The sequence below is a fragment of the Euprymna scolopes genome, chromosome 12, assembly GCF_053919585.1.
Source record: "Euprymna scolopes isolate OS-2025 chromosome 12, ASM5391958v1, whole genome shotgun sequence".
Taxonomy (NCBI): Eukaryota; Metazoa; Mollusca; class Cephalopoda; order Sepiida; family Sepiolidae; genus Euprymna; species Euprymna scolopes.
The window spans coordinates 46937869-46960051 of NC_136493.1; the positions used below are offsets into that span (position 1 = coordinate 46937869).

General features: G+C 34.5%; 1 protein-coding gene across 13 annotated transcripts in view; it reads right to left on the reverse strand.

Moving 5' to 3' along the window:
• LOC145291269 (uncharacterized) overlaps positions 1-22183 on the reverse strand; it is a 137376-nt gene that overhangs the window by 109821 nt on the left and 5372 nt on the right. For all 13 annotated transcript variants that reach the window (XR_013869373.1, XR_013869372.1, XM_080136885.1 and 10 more), the window contains exon 3: positions 11483-11542. Coding sequence is in view for 11 of the 13 variants with exons in the window: in XM_080136885.1 (XP_079993011.1) it covers positions 11483-11542 (60 nt within the window). In the remaining 2 variants the exon portion in view is untranslated. The remainder of the gene's footprint in view (positions 1-11482; positions 11543-22183) is intronic.

Consider the following 22183-nt stretch of genomic DNA (forward strand, 5'->3'; position numbering starts at 1 on the left):
CCCGAAGCCTTGACGCGAAGGTGGAAATAAAAAGAGTGGTATATTACCCACTCGCCCACAAAGGGCGAGGAATGAAAAGCATTTTAATTTAACAATTAAATAGTTAAATGGAACAGGTGCGTGAATTTAATGAGGTCAAACATCATGCCATAGAGGAAATGAAATCCCGCACTTAACTTTTGCTGCGGGGCAGTTTTTTAGTTTTATTTCCACAACTTTAGCTGAGCGGTTCCCCAAGACGTTGGGAGGGGGGGGGGATTAGCTCTCCATAAAAATGGGAGTAGCAATTGTCTGATATAAGGTATTGATCAAACCTTATTGCTTTTGTGGACGTCCCTAGCACGAGTGGGTTGGTTGGTTGGTTGGTTGGTTTGGTTGTTTTACGGCATATCAACTCTTTTCGGGTTATTTAATGCCGAATCCGAAGATTTTGAAGAAAATTTTTTTAATAGAATATATTTGTTGTTTTCAAGTCAGTTTCTATTTAAGCCATAGTTGGGACCCTAACAGGTACTACCACTCCAGGTCAGAGTGGACCTGGGAGCAATGGTAATTAAAGGGTGGCTCCACACTCCCCAAAGCCCGCAAGCTGGGGCCTCACCACTGGATATAGTTTAAGGTCATATCCAGGACCACGAGTGCCAGGGTGTTTGTTTATGCTCTTTTTTTAACTGAAAAGCCAAACAAACACGTGTAGATGAAGAAATATCGCGAAAATAGTGTGTAAAAGTTGTTGAAATAAAAGATAAATACGACATCCATTTGTAAATCGTAGATATTATAATTTAGACAGTATATAAAAAGTTTTAGGAATGAGTGACCCCCACAGAGTCAAATAAAAGGAAAATAAAGCCCTTCTATAAATAACAAATAATATAATTGTTTGAGTAACCTACACTGTTGGGTGTAGGCTGCCAAAAGTAAAGTTCCGCAGTGAAAAAAGTAATGAAATAAGAAAGATCGTCCACAGAAAGTATTTTCTTGAGCCGTATATTTTCCAGGAGGATAGCTTTGTTCAGCATCAAGTTGACTGGGAAAAGAGCGAAGATGTCTTTCTTTGTTGGTGTCAAGAAGCTCGCTGTGACTTGTGTAAGTCCCAAAGGATTTGAAAGTAGTCTTAAGTTTCAGTTGAAATTAATATGTTCACAAGTCTGATCATTGTGTGACCAAACTACCTCCCAGGGGCTGCTTTCGATGAGAGGAAAGAAACGCCAATGTTTATAACAGCTCCATATTATCTTTATGTTTAACAAGCAAGGATACCAGATGTTGGCCAGGACTGAATAATGGTCAACGAATGTTTCACACTCCAATATTTTAATTGTCATTAAAATCGGTGAAATGGTTCATTTTTCAGTCAAATCGATTGATTGCCTGCTCTAGTTGGGGACCCATTGCGGTGTACTGGGAGGAAGCTTCACATGCCTACCCACAGTGACTTGGTACACAATATATTATAGCCCACATTGCACTGTAGAGAATCTACTATTGATTTTATAAATTTTTTTATGTATAATGGCTTGAATTAAGGTTTAAAATGCAAAAGTCGAGTGTCATAGTTCAATTATGCTCTAAACAGAAACAATTATTTCTAACATGCCCTTGTCATATCAAAGAACCTACTGTTGCTTTTATATATCTGGCCTACCTGCTTGTGCAGTAATAAAACTTCTCAAATGCATTTATGATGTTAGGCTGAATAAGATGTTAACTTTGATCAAAATCGCCTGTTCCTTCTTTCATTGGATTCTTTTGATTATCAATACTTATCGAAGACATTCCTATACAAAACCTATCTAAGAACACTGCCAGATACATAAAATACATTTGTGTGAAATTTCATAAAAATCAGCCCAACCATTTTGGAGTCCATAGGGAACAAACTCGCATGCGCGCACATAAAGTTCCTTTTATATATATAAGTAGATATATCGATGTAAAGCGACTTATTTTGCTATCAAATGTGTGCACATGTTTACCATGTGTACGAACACACTACGTAAATTAGTTAACAGAATCAACCTTTCTCTTAATTCCAGAGACTATAGTTTTTGTTTTTGGAATACATCGAGAAGAGGCTTCATTCATTCGTTTTGCAGACTCTTATCCTTGTCTTTCATAGTTGTTTCACCATGTTTCAACCAACTCACCATGTGGCCTTCTTCAGGTGATTAACTGCGACGGGATAGAAATGCCGAGTCTTGTAACTGGATTCTCAGCAATTACTGCCTTCCATAGTTGTTATCACACCACGTTTTGGCCAACTAATCCTCTGGCCTGTTTGGGTAGGATTGAAACCGCTATCTTGAAACAACAGCAACTATGAAGATGAGGATAGCAGTTTGCAAAAAGAATGACTACACATTCCACAGAGACATTAAAAACTATTTAGAAAGTGGTTGAAGAGTGAGACAGAGTGAGAGAAATGCATACATATAGAACCCTGGGATACGATGGCCCTAGGATATGTTTTTTTCAGGTTACGATGTGGAATACAATGTTTTTCCAACCCCTGGTTACGGTATTTGCACTACCTTATATTGTTATTTATGTTATTTGATTATATATGTGTATTATATACTGTACTGTATTTTGTTACTTATTTTTAACAGGTACGGTAGAAAATTTTACTTATGCTAATACTATTAAGAAAAAAAAAAAAAGAAAAAAAAAAAGAAAATGACGCTTTCTTCTGTAGAAATAATTTTTATTGTCCGCTAAATATTCTTTAAATAGCTAAAATGGATGAGTTTCTTCATTATTTAAAACTAGCCTGGGTGACTGGCATTGCCTGGGTGTTTGGAGGTGTGTGTTGAGCAAAAAAAGTTATAGTAGGCAGGCAGGCTTGAACCCGTACTGCAAAGGAGGAAAAGAATGTGAAAAAAAGTGACGTCTTTGCCGTTGCATCCATCGCCCAACCAGAAGTGGCGGAGGCTTAAATTAAGGTTAGTCAATCGAAAAGAGGGTATGACTTTTGAAAATATCGACAAAAAAAAAAAAAAAAAGTGACTCTTCCTTGTAGAAAAGTGCCTAGTTGAAGGTGAAAGAATTAATGTTTTTAGCCAATTTTTCAATATTTGTCGTCTGAAGGGTCGATCTTCAAAACGATACTGATCTCACGAAAATCCGCCACCTCTGTCGAAAGTTTTAGGCAGACATACAAACATACATACATTTAAACAGACAAGTGAGAATTATATTATAGATGTAACAATTTAATTCTTTTTAAAAACAACATTCTCTCTTCTTAGCATAAAAATAATGTCATCTACATAACATTCAAATCAATAAAAACGAATGTTTCTTTTTAAAAACGTATTTAAAATTGTACTATTTTAATGGATGGGACAGCATAATTTCATTTTAAAACAATTCATTTTAAAATGTATAAAGTTGGATTTTTTTACAAAAGTTACATCAGATTAATCATCAGTCATCATCTTTGCTGATCAGATGATCGCATTTATTTTAAATACGAGTAAAAGGTGATAATGTACGTCCAAACATGGAAGTGCCTTAGTGCATTATTTATATACATACAAAAATCGATCGATGCCTCCGTTCAATCTCGAAAGACAAAGGATACCCCCTGTAGAGGTGGCTCCGCATGTAATTGTGAGACAAGGGTTGTGCAATTCCTAACCACACCTCCCTTGAATCGGCACTGTTTGGGTCCAATGGTAAGGAGAAATCCAGGTCCAGGATGACTAGAAACAATGCTGAGATAAGCGGAGAGCACCTTGAAGTCCCAAATGGTCACCCATTTAGTACTGACCAGGTTCAATGTTGCTTAACTTCGGTGATCCAGCGGAAACCGGTGTGTCAACGTGATTATGCCGATACAAAAATAGTCTGAGAAATAAATGCAGATTTTGTATAACAGACAAATATTTACTTCCATTACACACAGTGAAAGGGGAAATCCTTCTAGACTGATGGAATTTTTATTTTAGGTCCCAATATATAATGCCCCTAACTTGGAGAAACTAGATTTTTAAAAACCAACCTCGAGTTTAACTCTGCCCTTGTGGAAAGGCCATTAAATAGGGACATTCCCACTTGGTAAATTTCAGAGAGTTAAAATGTGGAGAGAAATTATGGGATGCCTGACACAAGCAAATTGCTTTGTGCATGAAGTACTATTCAACAAGAAAAAGAGCTTCCATTGTTCAAGGTTTCAGAAGGAATTTGGTAAATGGCCAATTTCAGATTAACAAAGAGAAAGTGAAGACGCAGTTCACCATAATCAAATCATTACTTGGCAAATGGCAAGACTTCTTCGGAACAACATAACTGAGCCAGCCTCATTTATCGGACGCAATTTTTATTCAGAGTTTTGTTAGATCATTATTGATTAGATTGTATTAAATTTATTAAAACAAGAACAGATATTATTTTTTTGAAATTTGGAGATGAGACCTGATAATTTGATGGATCTATAGTGCAATAAGTAAAGTACTAAGTAATAATCCGTTCTCAGTGATATTCTTCTGGAACAGGGATAGGGGTGGGGTTTGAAGGTTCAACCTTCAATACAAGGGATTATATATATTTTATGTATTTTATTTTCAGTATTTACTTCGACATAAGTAGAGTGAGGTAGTTAGTCTTGAAAATATATATGGCAATTAAGCTACACAGAATTTTCTGCATTTTATCCTCATGACAATTCATCAAAAATTGCTGTTGTTTCGTATTTTTATATATCATTGTAATGTCCACAAATCTGCTTTAATCAATTCAAATGATGTTCTTTATCGAAATAAAACTACTTCATCAATTTTTGCAATTTTTTTGTACACTATTGTTTTTCCATCTCTGGTACATATATCAAAGATTTATTTTTATTTTTTAGAGAGGGGTTATGAGCAAGCAAATTTTTTTTTTTTAAAATAAAAATATTTGCACATTTAGCAATGAAAATTTTATTTCAAACCTAATCACGACAGACCAATAGCCAGTAAAATGCATGAATGCATCTAAGGCTTAAATAAATTTAATTTTGAAAATGTCAGTAATCCTTGATTTAAGATAGGTCCTGGAATCGAAGTTCGAAAAAAAAAAAAAAAAAAAAAAAAAAAAAAAAAAATGGTTTTTATTGTTATTATGATTTTTTTAAATTTTATTTTTATCAACACCTTTTGGTTATTTAATGCCAAAACAAAACTCATTTTGTATATATCTAAATTATTTGAACTACTATTTTTATCTTGATTGTTTCCAGGGTTGTGGGGTCGGAAGGTATAAGACCTTTCTGACTCCTAAAATTAAAAAAATTCTGACTTTGGCTCCCTATTTTAAAGTTCTCAATTATTCAAACTGTCTACAGATTCTTCAGAGATTAAACAATCCAACTCATAGTATTTTTTACGAGTCTGACTTCTGTCAAGACCTTTAATTATTTTTTATGTTCATGCAGATATAATAACCTCTGACCTTCTTTATGTATATTTTTTTCGTACTTTAGGAATTTCCATGTCAAACTCTGGAACATACAGAGGATTTTGAATTGAACCCTTTATTTAATCTATAGAAGTACTTCAGAAGCTAATTTTCATAGTGCAGTCTTCAAACAAGTAATCAATTCTTACAAATGTAATGTGGTCTTATAAATGAAAAATTAATCATATTGGATGCAATAATTATTGGATCAAATCAGCTTAGACATAAAAAAAATTTTTAAAGTGCAAAAATGACACAATAACACAACTTTCACTATTCATATAAGATTATTTTCAACAGCTAATACATTGAGTCTTAATAAAGTAAAGATGAAGCTAGGTGTTTTTGTAAATCTATATATTAATACCGTAGTACCTTTAATGTATGTGTAGATAATAAATTATTCAATTGGGAGATCCTATTTGTTAAAAAGGAGGATAGAAAGTGATAACATTAAATAAGTATAGATACACTAATTTAATGTGCATAGTCTGTTATCACGTTCTATCCTCCTTTTTAACAAATAGGATCTCCCAATCACTGAAGACGCAATGTAAAAAAAAATTGAAAATAAAATAATGATGTCGCTTTTGGGCTGTATGTCAAACTAAAATATATCTTCATGGTCTTCTGGCTAGGATCCAAAGGTAGTATCTGTCCTGTCTAAAAATGGTATAATATTGTGGGGTTTTCATTTGCGCTGGGCATCTATACGATTGAAATATGTCACAAACTCCTATAAGGATATTGGAGATAAACTTTGATAACCGGATATATTCTGACACTACATTAACCAAATTACTTATTTAAATACTTTTACAGTTCTAAAAAAAAAAAAAAAAAAAAAAAAAAAAAAAAAAAAAAAAAGGGCTACAATAATAGTGCGAGGTCTCCATTCACACTGAACATCCATAGATACCCAGCAGCAATGTATTACATATGAAAGATGCTGCTGTGGAATTTCCACAGGTCCTGCTACTCAATATAAATGAAACAGTAGATGTGTGTGTGCCGTGTCAGTGTGTAACCGAGAAACTTATTCCTCTGCCTGTTCTACAAGCATTTTAATGGTGAATGCTCCGACAAACTGCAAACACTTGTACCCCTCAACGTAAATACCTCCGACAAACAGCTAAATCCCACCCCTACACAGTAGAGATCCCTAGATGTAAGAGAGCTTTCTACTCCAGTAGTTTCTTCCCCAGAACTGCTAGACTTTGGAATTCCCTTCCGGGTTCCTGCTTCCCCAACTGTACTGACATGCAGAAGTTCAAGTGCAACGTGAACCAACATCTTGCTGCCCAACTCCCTACATAGTACTCCTGTAGCTTAGGTCCCTGATAGTAGCGACTTACATCAAAGTGGCAATGTGCCTTGTTTGGGGTGAAAATGTAATAAAACAAACAAAAAAAACTAAAAAAGAAACTACTCATCACAACACTGAAATTAACAGGAAATAGTAATTCTGCACCAAGAATGGTTTATAACGAGTAAAATCTGTTTGTTTGGATGGATAAATAACGCGTACAGAAATTTGCAAGTTGAAATGAAAAATGTTTATTTCAACTTGCCAATATTTCTATTAGTTTGCGCATATGTAAACAAATCATAGCTAAAAGTAGTTTAATTTTATAACTTTCTTATCTATTTGTCAGGTTAGCTCAATTAGCAGCGAACGCAGCTGGAGCTCTAAATGTTTTGGTTTCAATCCTAGCTGATGGCACTGAAGTTTTTTTTTTTTTTTAACTTTTGAAATCAGTACTATATAAATATAAATATTCAATATAGAATTGGTTCTGTAATAACAAATACGAAATCTGCATGGATTAAAATATATTAAGCATATTTTACGACGGCAAGCTCGGGTGCCTCCCTGCTAGTAGTAAAAAAAAAAGATTTGGACCATGTAAAAACTGTTAGAAGCATAATTTGAAAATAGGGCAAAAATTTCTTTAGTATTACATTTGATAGATGTTTAGTTTTGAAAAGACAATTTAAAATCTTATATTAAGATCATCATATTGACACATGGCCTCTTTTCTTTTAAACTAGTCTGAGTGCCCGGCATTGCCTGGGTGTTTAGAGGTGTATATTGAGCAAAAAAAAAAAAAAAAAAAAAGTGGTAATAGGCAAGCAGCAGGCCTGTACCACAAAGGAGGAAAAGAACGTGAAAAAAAAAAAGTGATGTCTTTGCCGTTGCGTCCATCGCCAAACCAGAAGTGATGAAGGTTCAAATTAAGGCTAGTCAATAGAAAAGAGAGGATGACTTTCGAAAATATCAGCAAAAAAAAGTGACCCCTCCTTGTAGAAAAGTGCCCAGCTGAGAGTGAAGGAATTAATGTTTTTAGCCACTTTTTCAATATTTATTGTCTGAAGGGTTGAGATTCAAAATACTAATGCGTGAAAATCCGTTGCCTCTGTCGAATGTTTTAAGCAGACATACATTCATTTAAACAGACAGGTGAGATTTATATTACAGATGTGACTTCTTTATATGCTTAGGAGGTACACATTAACGCACACACTAAATTTGAAAAATATTAACATTTTTTATACAAAAAATATTGCTCATTGCTGAAAATAGTAACCTAATTTGAAGTAGCCCACTAAAAAGAATTAACAACAAAGAGAGAATTATACATTTTTAAAAAAGAAAAAAGTTAAATTTTGTTTACATCCAAATTTAATCAAAATAACCCGAAAAACAAAACATTGCAAGTTGAAACTTAAGCCAATTTCAGTATTTTTTATCCATTTTCGCATTCTAAACTAAGCTGGATTGTGATACCTAATTGAAGTTTCAATGTTTACTACAGGTGATAATAACTAATTATCATATATGGTTTAATGATTTTTTTTTTTTTACATGCTTATATCTCTGGTCAGGTTTTTATTTACCCTTCTTTCTTTCAAATCCAACCTTATAACTACCAGTTTTCCTTGACCTTCTTCTGTTAACTGACCAAGAGGATAAACATTCCATACCAGCATAACAGATTCATCCTTAGGATAAATTCTACGCAGGGCAAATGCAGTGCTTTTACAAAATCCTTTGATTTAGTGTTGGGGTAAATCAGATTCCATATCGTAGATCATTGAATTATGGACCTGTCAATGCGTTGCAGTCAGGCAAATATATACTGGGTGAAAGCCCGACATTTGCTGTCATATAACATGATACAGTTGGTATACAACAGTCCGGCTGTAAGGGTGGTGGCAGCTCGCAGGTAACAGCTTATGCTGCCTTCACAATTGTGGTTCTATTGCACTTATCCTATCTCCTAGAAGAAAATGACAGAATGAGAACAATCTACCTCTGTGTATTACATAAAGAATTCAGTTCAAAATTACCTATAGGTTCTGAGTTTGACAAAGATTCCAGAGTTGAAAAAAATGCGCTTGAAAATGGCAACCACGTTAACAGAATGATGTTACATTTGTAAGGATTTTTCACGCGTTTGAAGCCTACATTTTTTTTAGTTATGTACTGTGAAAATTGTCTTATGAACCAATAACCAATTAAGTCTCCCTTGATTAAATAAAGAGTTTAAGTCAAAATTCTCTATAGGTCCCGGAGTTTAAAAAGATGCATTAAAAAATACTTAAAAGGCAAACACGTCTTAAAACAATAAAAAAAAAAAAATCAACTAAATAAAAAGAAATGATTACATAAAAATGATTCTCTGCATTGAATGACCTGACAAAGGTCAATGTGCTCAACAAACAACAAACAGAAAAGATGAACCTGGAGAAAGTTAGAGTCTACATCGGATGAAATTCTGTGAAAATAGCGATCAAGACGAAAATAATAATCCAAATTATCAATCATTATCTCAAAAACAAAGTGTTCTTATATTAATATTAAATTCTTGTATATAACTCTGGTCATCTCGAGGTGTGTTTGTATGCGTGTGTGTGAAGAATACCAAGGCATTTGGATAAAGTGGCGATAGTACTGTGGTTACCAATGCGGACTGCAAGCTTAGAATGGCGTGTTTGATTTGTTTCTAGCAACTCCTGTCATCATTAACAAGCAGAGCATTACCACTGTCGATCTATCACAGTGTTATCCAAGTTATCAATCTTCATCTAAAATTTCTGAAACAATATTCATTGTATACAATTAATTAAATACAAGTTGTTTACTTGTAGTTACAGTAGTAACAAAATTGCAAATTTATCCTTTTCCAAATTATATTCTACAGAATGAAGGCCATGTAGTAATGGAAAAGTTTAAAAATCCTTAAAGTGGAACTGACAAAACCATGTGATTTCCAGGAGATGCTTTTCTTGCTTTTAGTTGGTAGCTGGCAAGATTTCACGGTAGAACATGCGCATCGGATTGCTTTCCCTGATGGTGGCAGCATGCACAATGCGGTTATGCATCCATCTATGTGACCGTCTTTCTGTCTCTGACACTGTACTTTCTGTTTTAAATAAACCCTTTTAGAAACTCAATATTGACGTTTTTGTATCCACAGAAGATCAACAAACTGGATTCCATCACAACGCAGGTGTACGAAAGATTTATACACGCACGGTACATGAAAGTTCAATGAAGAAAAAAAAAAAAAAAAAAAAAGAACAGCAGCAGCAGATGCTTTTTAATCCTTACGCTTTATTATTTAAGATGCATATGGATAAATTAATATTTAAAAACATTTTTATCTACTTACTATTTAAAATTTACATTAGAAAAGCATCTCACTGATCTCTCCAATGAGGACAGTGCAGATAGCATTTTCTGACGGGTTATTTGGTTACCTGTCTCTCTCTCTCATGCATATGAGAATAACCCATCTTTATGACTGTTTTTAAATTGTTTTAAATAAACATTAAAAACTGAGCATTTGTGTCAGAGTAGTTTTGTGTGTACAGATGATTAGCAACCTATGTTCTACAATGACAAGCATGTATAAAGGTTATATGCATGTATAAAGGTTATATGCATGTATAAAGGTTATATGCATGCGCAGTAAACGAAAGAGCAATAGTACACGTGAACACGGTTAGGATTTGAACTCTTTCATAGTATATCAATATCTTTCATAGTACATCAAGGCATCTATTGGATCAATCAAGCACATCCCTTCCACGATTAAAGTGGATAGAAAGAATAAAGATTTAACAACTTCGGAGGAATAGAAAAAATGCAGTGTTTTCTACAGGAAGTTAAAGTTGATATGTAATAGAGCGCAGATGCACGTATGCAAATGCATGCAAAATGACACCACCGGTAAAGACTATAAAAAGGAAAAAGAGTATTATAGAGAAGATGATCACAGAGACGTGGATAACATCATAGCTGTAACGCGAAGTGACACGTGTGGCGGGAAAAATGAGGAAATAAATGCCGTTATTACAAAATAAAGGAGTCAAGTTATTACTTGTCCTATGTTCCTTGCAATATACTCTGTTACGTGTTGTGTGTGTAAATGGGTGTACAACAGCACAGGAGGTTTTGGAAGGGATTGAGATTGTTCGTTTTTTTTTTTTTTTTAATCTCTGAAGGTGTATATCACATGAACAAAATGATATAAGAAAAATCAGATAGGTGTGTAATCCAGTTTTAAAAACAGGTTTAGATCTGATGAAACTAGCGGAAGATTAAATATAGACAGTATGAATATAGAACAGGATACTTTGATAATATGGCCACAGTGAAAGAATGGATGTAGAACAGTCGAAGTAGGAGGGATAAATAAAGACCTGGCCAGAGATAGGTTATTTTAGAAGTTAATTTCTAAAAAGCCCTCCAACACATGCTAGCATGTAAAAATAGATGTTAAACGAAACATGATGATAGAGACAATGATGAACAATCGACAGACAGTATGAATATGGTAAGACTTTAAAATAATGACTCGGATATTTTTGATTTCTAGAAAAGTCAAGAATCAGACCTTGTACTATTTTCAACTTTGCAGCCCTGCTTTTCTACGGATTATTTCGTAAAATAGCGGCCAAAACCTTTTATCATCAAAAAATAGCAAATTCCAATGTGTCATGTCCAAAACAGTTGAGAAAGAAATGAACTTACCATAATCCGATATCTGTGATTTTTCTTATGTGGTCCAACCTCAGCACCGAGAGAAAAACACTGTAAGTGTGGCAATCCAAAGTATTGGTAATGATCATTGATGAAAAATAAATAGAAAAAGAGAAATATATGAACATTTATCTGGAATATATAAAAATGGTTCATAAATGTCTAACAATGATCATTAAAGACTAATAAACAAGGCAGTAGGTTGCATTCTTGTGATTGTTTTTTTATAATTTCTCAAAGGCTTATTATATTCAACAACTATATTCAGTTAATTTAAATGCTTGAGAAGATGGATTTCAAAGAAGATCACAACTGAAACATGTATGAACATATGTAGCTAATACTAGTTATATGAATAAAGAAATTTATATTATAACTAGCTGGATGCACAGCGTTGCCCGGTCGTACAATATGCTCAAATTTATGCAGATTGCATATGTATTATTATAGAATCAATTCTCTACTCATTTAAATATATTACTGGGGAATAATTTGCCTGGTAGACTAATTTGCAAAAAAAATAAATAAATAAAATAAAAAAATGATAATGTCGTTCATCAAATTCCATCTGTGTTTGTTTACAATGTCATGTCAGCTGATATTTGGGCTTGACGATGAATGCTCTGATAAAGTCACTTTTGATTAATGTTTAGTTTTAAAATATGCAAATGAAGAAATGATTTGCGGCGATTTTAAATGGTATCTCTTCTTTTCTCATAAATTGAACTCATTAATAAGAAAAAATTAAAATAAGATGGTGAGGTACATCTGGGCTTGAACAGAGGATCATTCGATTTGTAGTCGAATGCTCTACCACTGAGCTATATCTCATGATGACAATATGTTTTCTAAGAAGAAATGATTTGCTGAGATTTTATTATTTCCCTTGGCCAGTGTAACGTAAAATATTCCCCTGTACAAATTCTTCTTTTTTTATCTATAAGAGAAAAAAGATTATTTTTAAGATCAGATTTTTTCGATGCTTATTGGATGAATTTCTGTACAAAACATCTAAAAAAAAAAAAAAAAAAAAAAAAAAAAAAAAAACACACTGCCAGACATAAATTACGTTGGTGTGAAATTTGCAAAAGATAGGTTCAGCTGTTTCGGAACCTATGAGGAAGGAACTCACACATGAAGTGACTTTTATATGAGAGTGGAGATGGAAATACAACTCCTACCTACTACTGAGCACGATTTTATAAACGCTCAAGTTTCATTGGATTAACATCTAGGAAACAATACAATCATGAATACATATACGAAGAGAGAGAATATAGATGGAGATTCCATGAACAAAGCTTCTTTCTAAGAACTGCACACCTGTGGAACTCTTCCGTTTACCTGCTTTCCAGCTGACTACAATATGGCCGTCTTCAAGTCCAATGTAAACAAGTTCTTGATGAGCTGTTCTCCTTAAGTAATCTAATTTACCAAATTTACACTTCTAATGATTACTATGATATTGTCCTCTGAACCACTGTACACTCATTAACCCTTATCCTTGAGTGGCGCCTGGGCCTTGATAAGTGGTGATTCCTTTGGAAAAAAAAAAGAAAAAAGAAAAAAAAAGAAATAACTACTACTAACATTCAGGAAAAATGTTTCATAATAGATATCTGAATTTGTACATTTATCTTTATTGCTAAAAGCAATAAGCAAAATGTGTGCGTGAGGACACTTATCTAAATACGCAATGAATTTTGGATCTACAGATTTGAAATTTGGTATATAGAGTATTCAGACATGTGGAAAATATTTAATTCATTTTCATATGGAAAACAGGGCTACTAAGGGGTCAAAATTGAAAAATTGGTGCGTAGGAGACCACCAGATTTTTATCCGTTTTTAACCGTTTCACAACCGTGCATGCGCAGTCGAGGAATATGACAGTTTCCTTGCGCTAAGTATGAATTAGTTTGAAAACATTTTCTAAAAGTCATTTCAAGCTGATGTAATTGTCATTGTACTTAAAGTGTCTTCAGGTTTTTGTCTTGATCTTAGCTTGAGTATTTTTTTTTTTTGGACTTACGAAAAATAATATATTACATGTCTCAGTTTCCTTCTGTTTTTTTATTTATTTATTTTTTTTTTTTAAGTAATTTAACGTTATGTTTAACACCAGGTACATCTTCTAATCTATATATATAAAAGCAAAAATGTATGTATGTATGTATGTATGTACGCTTTTCCTCGATGTCCACAAAAGAGAAGCGCTTGCTCGCTTCACAACTTCTTAAAACTTTTTATATCATCTATAAATTGTAATATCTCACACTTAACCACGGAGTTCGCCTGTCTATTTAATTTTATTGACTTTCAAACGTTAATTATTCCACATTTCCCCGCATCGGCACGCGTTACATTCAGTTTTCGGTATAAACAAAAAGCGAAACTCAACTCTAATTACTGGCCGAAAGCCAGTGGTCTCTAGAGAGCTAAGTAATGTTTGGTCAATGTCGACTTCGCCATATCAGACGGTAGCTTTCATTTCGAGACGAGACGCTACCCCTAATAAACAGGGAACGGGTTTTTAAAAACAAACAAACCGATTTATTGACCTCATTAAAAACTGTCCCGCACAAAATGCTAACTGCTGAATACCTATTGCCGTCACGTCAATCAAAAACGCGCACCTGTTTTCTTTTTTTCACACTTTACTATTTTTCAACTGCGCGTTGTCAAGGCTTCGTTTTTTTTTTCACGGGCACATGTTTTTCTTCGGGTTTTTTTCACACACACCTACAAACACCCGGGCAACGCCGGGTACCCCTCGCTAGTATATCTATAAAAGTGAGAATATGTGTGTGTGTGTGTGAGGACAATTCTCAACCTATATACTCAATGAATTTTTGATCTAGACTTGGAATTTGGTATGTAATCGGTTTTCATCTGAAAATAAGAAGTGCTAAGGGGTCAAAAGTGAAAAATTGGTACATGGATGGGGGGGGGGTCATTGGATTTTTATTTGTTTGTCAACTATTTCATGAATGTGCATGCTTGAATCGTTCACATGACAACTTCTTTATGTTAAGAATAAGTAGGTTTGCAAACGCTTTTTAAAGATTGTGTGAAGCTGACTTAATGGTTATCATTCTTGACTCACTGTTTTTAGGTTTTGGTTTCAATCTCAGCTTGAGTATTTTGTTTTTATTTTTTGCTTACAAGAAGTGAACTGTTTAGAAAAAACAATACTTGCATGCACATGTTTCTGTATGAATTAAAATATTTATGCGTATTTTACGACCGACCAACGACAGGCGGCCTACTAGCGTATGTGTATATATGTCCACATAAAATGTTGTAAGATATATTTGATGTATCGTTCTTCAGTATTTACTTCTATAGTGCTCAATACCTCAACAGAATTAGGTAGTAAGTTATGAAAATAACTTTATGGCAATTAAGCTATACAGAGGCATCCAAGTTTCATTCCCGTAGGCAATCGTTAGGCTAAAATGCATGAAATTCATGTTACCAGGTGTTTTTTTTTTTTTTAGATACATAAGTGGTGTTTAGCTTAGCAAATTCATTGCTATTTCTTCCTACAAGTTAATGCTTCCGTTAGCCAACAGCAGCACTTCTCTCAGAAAGAGGTTTGCCTGACTTGTATAATATATACATATATACACACACACACATACATACACATTTTGCTTCCAGTCGTCCTGTACATACACTTCACTTGCCACTGGTATTTAACAATGTCAATTCAGGAGAGGTGTGGTTAGAGATTGCGCACCTCCTGCCACAAGCATTTCACGCGCAGGCACCCCTTCGTGGGTATCCATAGTCTGTCAAAGACTGAAGGAACCTGTTTTTACATACATGTACATTTATTCATTGATAGAATGCTTCACAGCTCTTCAGCATGCTTTGACAAGCAAGTTCCTCAAGCTGGGATCAAAACTTGATCATCTACATGTCTAACCACTCAGCTATCATTTGGCAATTGCTAAGAATAATTGAAATTACCATAATAAATATTGTAAATCGGTCAAGAGCTATATTTGTTTACACAATAAATAATGCATGTTAACTTGGTGACAGTCGTTGAACTACCGGAACACTGTATTGTCATTACCATTGTTTCTTTTCTTTTAATTTCATTCAAAAATCTATAACTAAAGAGATTCTTTTTGCATAACTAAAAATTACAAGTCTCTTTACTTCCATATTATGTATGTATTATTTTGGCTTGAGTATATATCAGTTAATATCTTATGATTTTAGATAGAGTGATGTGGTTCTCGATTGATAAACTGCCGGATATATACTTGAGAGTTAAAACAATAAGAACATTCTCTTATCATAGTCCTAGTGGTAACATACTACAGACATTAAATTATTAGTGTATAGATACGTCAATTTAATGTTCGTAGTATGTTATTACCTTCTATCCTCCTTTTTAATAAACAGCATCTCCCGATCACCAAAGGCGCAATGTAAAACAAAATAAATATATAAAATGGCATCACTCTTGGACTGTACGTGAAACTAAAATATACCTTCTTGGTCTTCTGGCTATGATCCAAGTTTAGTATCTGTTTTGTGTAAAGATGGTATAATGATATGATATCGTGGGGTTTCCAGGTATCCATACAATGGAAATATTGGAGATAAACCTTAATAATCAGATATATTCTGACACTACATAAACCAGATTACTTAGATAAATACTTTTGCAGTTTTAAATAAGGGCTACAATAATATCGCGGGGGTCTCCATTAATGCTGAATGTTTACAGAATGCACCGTGTAAATAAGCTGTAAAGAGAGTCTCTCTTTCTCTCAATACTCATAGGGATATTAAGAAATATTAAAAAGCGGTTGAATCAACATAGAGTGATATTTTATCTCCCTCCCACTGAGGGAATATGTGATACAAAATGGGAAAGTGGCATTTGTTGGAACAGCACTTAACAGAGAGCACACTGACGCTGCAGAAAAATATTTGGACATCTGTTAGCATTTCCCCGGTCGAGGAGGTAGCAATAAACTAACCCCCCTAAAAGAGGGAAGGCAATGCATGAGAGGGTGGTCCTCCTATGATTGCACAGAACCATACTTCAACGATGCTTCTGTGCAGTCTTAAAAGACAATGGGAACCCCCTGTGAGGGCAGCTGTGTGTGATATTGAGAGGCAAGAGTTGCGTAATCTCCAGTCACACCTCTTCTGAATCGCTATTGCTGGAATCCAGTGGCAAGGAGAACTCCAGGACAACCGAAAACAATGCTGAGATAAGCGGAGAGCACAAACAGCATTTGGAATTCCCAAATGGTCACCCATTTTAGTACTGACCAAGTTCAACGTTGCTTAACTTCGGTGATCAAACAGGAACCAGTGTGTTAATTTGATTATGCTATACATACTTCAGTCCGACAGAATAAAGACCACCATCAATCCTAATGGCCCGCTTCCATCTGACAGATCGCTGAGAATGAATCCTTGACACGGTACGAATGAAATCTACAACTTACAAAGATAGAAAGGGATCGAGAGAAGCACATAGCAAAGACAGAGACGGGTAACTGGTTTAGTGATTATAAATCATGACAAATTAAAATATGACTTAATCCCAGAATTTAGGGACATTTTAGTATGTATTTTGGGGGGAGGGGGCTAACAACATGGACTGACGCCATCGGTGTATTATGTTCAAACCCAGTTCGTTCAACAGACATGCTTTCACTTAGGATGTTGCCAACCTTCACGTAGTCCCTCTTACAAGTACACAATGTCTTTCTAGAAAGAATTTTAACTATAAATATATCCGAGAAACAATAAAATCTTCGGATTTATATATGAATTTAGGGCTAATAAAACATGCCATTTTTGGGGCTATTTACCATATTTGTCTAAAATTTTCTGTGTATGTTTATTTAGCAGTTTTGAATGGGGCTGAACTCAAATTTAAATATGTTAAGGCCTTGGGGACTTTGGGGCTAAATTTGGGTGGACTTAGTCATTTCTTTTTTTGGATGGTGCAGAACTCAAATTTACATATGTCAAGGGCTATAACTGCATCGTTTATTCATTTTCACCAGGATGATGTCCTCTGGGGACTTTTGGGGCTAAATGGGGGGGGGGGCAAATGCTGAACTTTTTTAATGCCTCATTCACTATGCACTCACAGGGGACCATACATGTTTCACTTGTTTTTATTCATTAGATATTTTTTTTTTTTTGTTTTTTAAAGTAATCGAATTTATTATTTACTAGATGTACCCGGAATTACCCAGTATTAAACGTAACATTAAATTTCTTTTAAAAAAATGAAGTAAAAAAAAAAAAAAATAACAATAGAAAGAAACAGAGACAGGTGTATGCAAGTATTATACTTTTTCTAAACAGTTCACTTCTTGTAAGTAAAAAAAATAAATAAATACTCAAGTTGAGATCAAAACCAAAATCTAAAGACAGTGAGTCAAATACGATAACCATTATAATGTAAAATTATATAAATTTATGTACATAATACATAATACATTTATACATAATAATTATATAAATTTATGTACATAATACATTAATACATTTTTTGTTATTAATACATTTTTTTTTTAAAGGATTGGTGCATATATGTAATCATCAATAATATGTGCTGGGTAAAATCCTAAACTATTGAACTTATGAATTAATGAATATATATTTTAGGTGATGAGTAATATTAGCACATTATGTATTTTTTTTAATATAAACTTTACCATTTAGAGCACAGGTGCCATTGAAACCATACCACACCCCCAAAGAAAAAAAAAATGTTAAAATTTAAATTAATGTCATATTTATTACTTATACCCATAATTAAACAATTATTCCTTTATATCTACAGACACTAGTGTTTCATACTTATGCCATCATCAGTGTAGGGTAACAATTCCTGTTGGTCATGAAATCCGAACCCAGCCACAAAGCCATCTTTAGCTCCATTTGCCAAGCCTCTACCTCAATGTCACCAAAACAATTGGCACGAGAATGAAGGGAATTAAGAACTAGTAAACGTTGAATTCAGGCGAATACATTTTGACAATTTAGAGTGTTCGCACGAGTGGAAGTTGTGAACATTGTATAGACGCTAGTTGACTGCCGTAGTTATAATTATGCAGATAGTGCCCATCCTTAAATATTCTTAAAATGTTTATGGGACGATTCCAATATTCCCCCCACCGATTCTGATACAATTTCTGATTCCGATTGTTTATAAATCTTTAAATATTTACCTATAGTGCTGTGATCCCCTCCCACACGATTACCCTAAAAATACACCTTAAATGTACAGATATTTTCTCGAATGTAAATATACACTTTGTGTGCATGTATGTGGGGAGATGGGGGATGATTTTAGTTATAATGGTCGTTTACAATCAATAAATATTTATTATCTAATGATTATTACCATTATTGTTTTAAGCAAAATCAAAAAAAAAAAAAAAAAAAAAAAAAAGGATAATTAAAGAAATCGTTTTTGGAATCGGAAATGAGGCACAAATTTTTCCGATTCCGATTAATTGTCTCCTCACTAATATATATTTTTATACACAAAATATTAAGCAGTAATACCCCAAAAAGTGCAGTTGGTTCTACACAAAGCCTTCATCACTATAAACAAATCTGTTCGGATTTCCGAACAACTTAGTTGCTGTGGTGGAACCTCATATGGCAAAATCGACGGGAGTCTCTCATATATATATATATATATATATATATATATATATATATATATAGCAATGTGAAATGACGCAAGTGCTTAATCACATCGGTATAAGCATATATTTTTATTTACTAAAACGTTATTTATTAATCTGATGGTCTATTGGTATCTTCGGTTTTACAGAAGAAATCTAGTCTTTAGCGCTGCAGGACTTCCAGTGTTTCATGAAACCGAAGATATTGATGGACAATCAAATTAATGTATAGCATTCTTTCAAATATAGTTACTAAATAGAGGACTTGAATATTTAGATCACACATCATCTATGGTCTCTCTTTTCATTGTTTCCAGTCATCCTGGACTTCTCCTTGCCTTTGGGCTCAAACAGTGCCGATTCAGGAGAGGTGTGGTTGGGATTGCGCAACCCTTGCCTCACAATTACACGTGCAGCTGCCCCTACAAGGGGTATCCTTTGTCTTTCAAGACTGAACGGCCGCATCGATTTACTTGTGAAGTCATAAAGGATCCCTTCCCCCTCCTCTGCGTCTTACAGGTCTATTTAAGTGGATGGTGTCATTCCTTTGTGACATCATCCAGTGTGCATGAAAACAAACAAAAACAAAATAACAATCAAGATCTACAATGTCTGTAGTACATAGGTATCTTGTATTGCGGATTCATCCTTTGTTTCCCCACATTGCTGCCACTGATAGGGTTAGTGTAGGGATTGATGGAGAGCATTTTTTAAAGGTCTAGCCATTTGGTACCTTTTTTTAAACATTTTCTTTCTTTGAAGATTGTAATGCTGGGTATGGGGAAGTCAAACCAGCTGCCAACATTTCCCTGCTTTTTATTGAAACCAGCCGAAAGCTCTTTTTAGTATCTGCGTTGTTCCCTTAAGTGCATTTGTCTGGATTTCTTTTACACTTGGTTCACCAGAAATATTAGTTAGGTAGGACTTCAGGTTCCTTTTCATAAGCCCTGTGGCAGCTGTAATAACTGTTCTGATTGATATCTCCTTAAGATTCCAATTTCTTTTCATATCATACATGAGACCTTGATATTTGGTCTGTTTCTCCCTTTCAGCTCTGTTCAGACCTCCATCATTAGGGACACTCACTTCAACCAAGGTTGTTACTCTCCCATGTTATGTGTTGAGTTAGATTTATATAGTAGAGTGAATCCCAATGTAAAATTCTATTTGTTTTTATTTTTTTCCTGGTATTTCTAGGATCTTGATTTTAAACAAAAACAAATTGGATTTCATTTTTATTTTTATGCTGATAACCTGGAAGCAAGGGTAAAATTTGGCTGGAATGTTATTTATTCACTTTTAAAAAATGTCAGAAGAAATCTAGATGATGAATATTTACTTATTGGTACATGAAAAAAAAAAAAAAAAAAGATTGCCTGATCAATATAATCTAGTCAGATAAAGTGGAGAGAGAGAGAGAGACTGATAGACAGACGGAAGTGGGTAGGCAAAGAGAGATACAAAAGTGGGATAGGAAGATAGAAATAGAGAGAATGTTAATTAGAAAGAAATACAGAGTACTAGGTAGGGAAAGAGAGACTAAAATAGAGAGTGCTAAGCAAAGAGAAGGAAATAGAAAAAAATAGACAGGGAGGTAAAAAATAGAGAGAGTGACAGGTAGGTAGGTATGTAGACAGAGACAGTGACAGGTACAAAGAGAGAGAGAGTGACGGGTACAAAGAGAGAGAGAGAGAGAGAGAGAGACAGACAGGTACAAAGAGAGAGAGACAGACAGGTACAAAGAGAGAGAGACAGACAGGTACAAAGAGAGAGAGACAGACAGGTACAAAGAGAGAGAGAGAGACAGACAGGTACAAAGAGAGAGAGAGAGACAGACAGGTACAAAGAGAGAGAGAGAGACAGACAGGTACAAAGAGAGAGAGAGAGAGAGAGAGAGAGACAAACAGACAGGTACAAAGAGAGAGAGAGACAGACAGACAGGTACAAAGAGAGAGAGAGAGAGAGACAGGTACAAAGAGAGAGAGAGAGAGAGACAGACAGACAGACAGGTACAAAGAGAGAGAGCGCGCAACGGGTACAAAGAGAGAGAAAGAGGGACGGGTACAAAGAGAGAGAAAGAGGGACGGGTACAAAGAGAGAGAGTGACACAGGTACAAAGAGAGAGAGAGAGAGAGAGAGAGACAGGTACAAAGAGAGAAACAGGGAGTAGTTATTGAAAAAAAGCACTAATAATATCAATCTTCCACATCACAATCACGGAATGAGAGAAAGTAGAAATGGACGAAAGAAAAGACAAAATTGAAAAAGAGTGAAGGAAGGCGAATAGGATCATAACCTCGCCATTACACACTTCATACTCGACCCTGATAAATAATCAGAGATGGACAGCAGCTGAGAGAAGAACAATAGACATATAGGCGAGGATTTAGAGCATTTATCTAAACAGGTTCTCTTTCTCCCAATAATTAGGGTAAAGAGTGAGTATGGGGGTGATGACGAGTGAGGTGGGGGTGCAATGAAGAGAATAACTTAATTTTTATTGTATTCCTGAACAGATTAACGTTTTTCTTGTTTATTATTTTAATTTCAATTATAATTATTCATTGTTATGATTGCTAAGCCAACTGGCTAAACAAGCAGGCAGAAGGTTCACATTTATTGGGGGGGGAGGGGGGTCTTCTTTTTTCTTTATAGCTTATATATAAAACAAATGCCTGGAATCAAAGAAGAAAGAAACGATTGACGGACGGATTTCCTTTCGCTTCTCTTTGCTCGAAATGCTCGACTCTCCGGGAGGGGGTGGAAGATAGACACAAGGTAATTGTTTAAAGTTGGAGAAAATCCAGCTCTCCCGAAAAGGCCACTTTTGGATTGAAAACAAGCATTTTTAAAACTTACTTCAGTCTAGAAGGATTTCCCACTCCTTTGGCCGAGGATATAAAACAAATACTACACTTTGATCCTTAACATAATGTGCTAAAATGAAACAATTGATTGTGATGATAATGAAAACGTATGCTTACATTAGTCCAATCCTTCATAT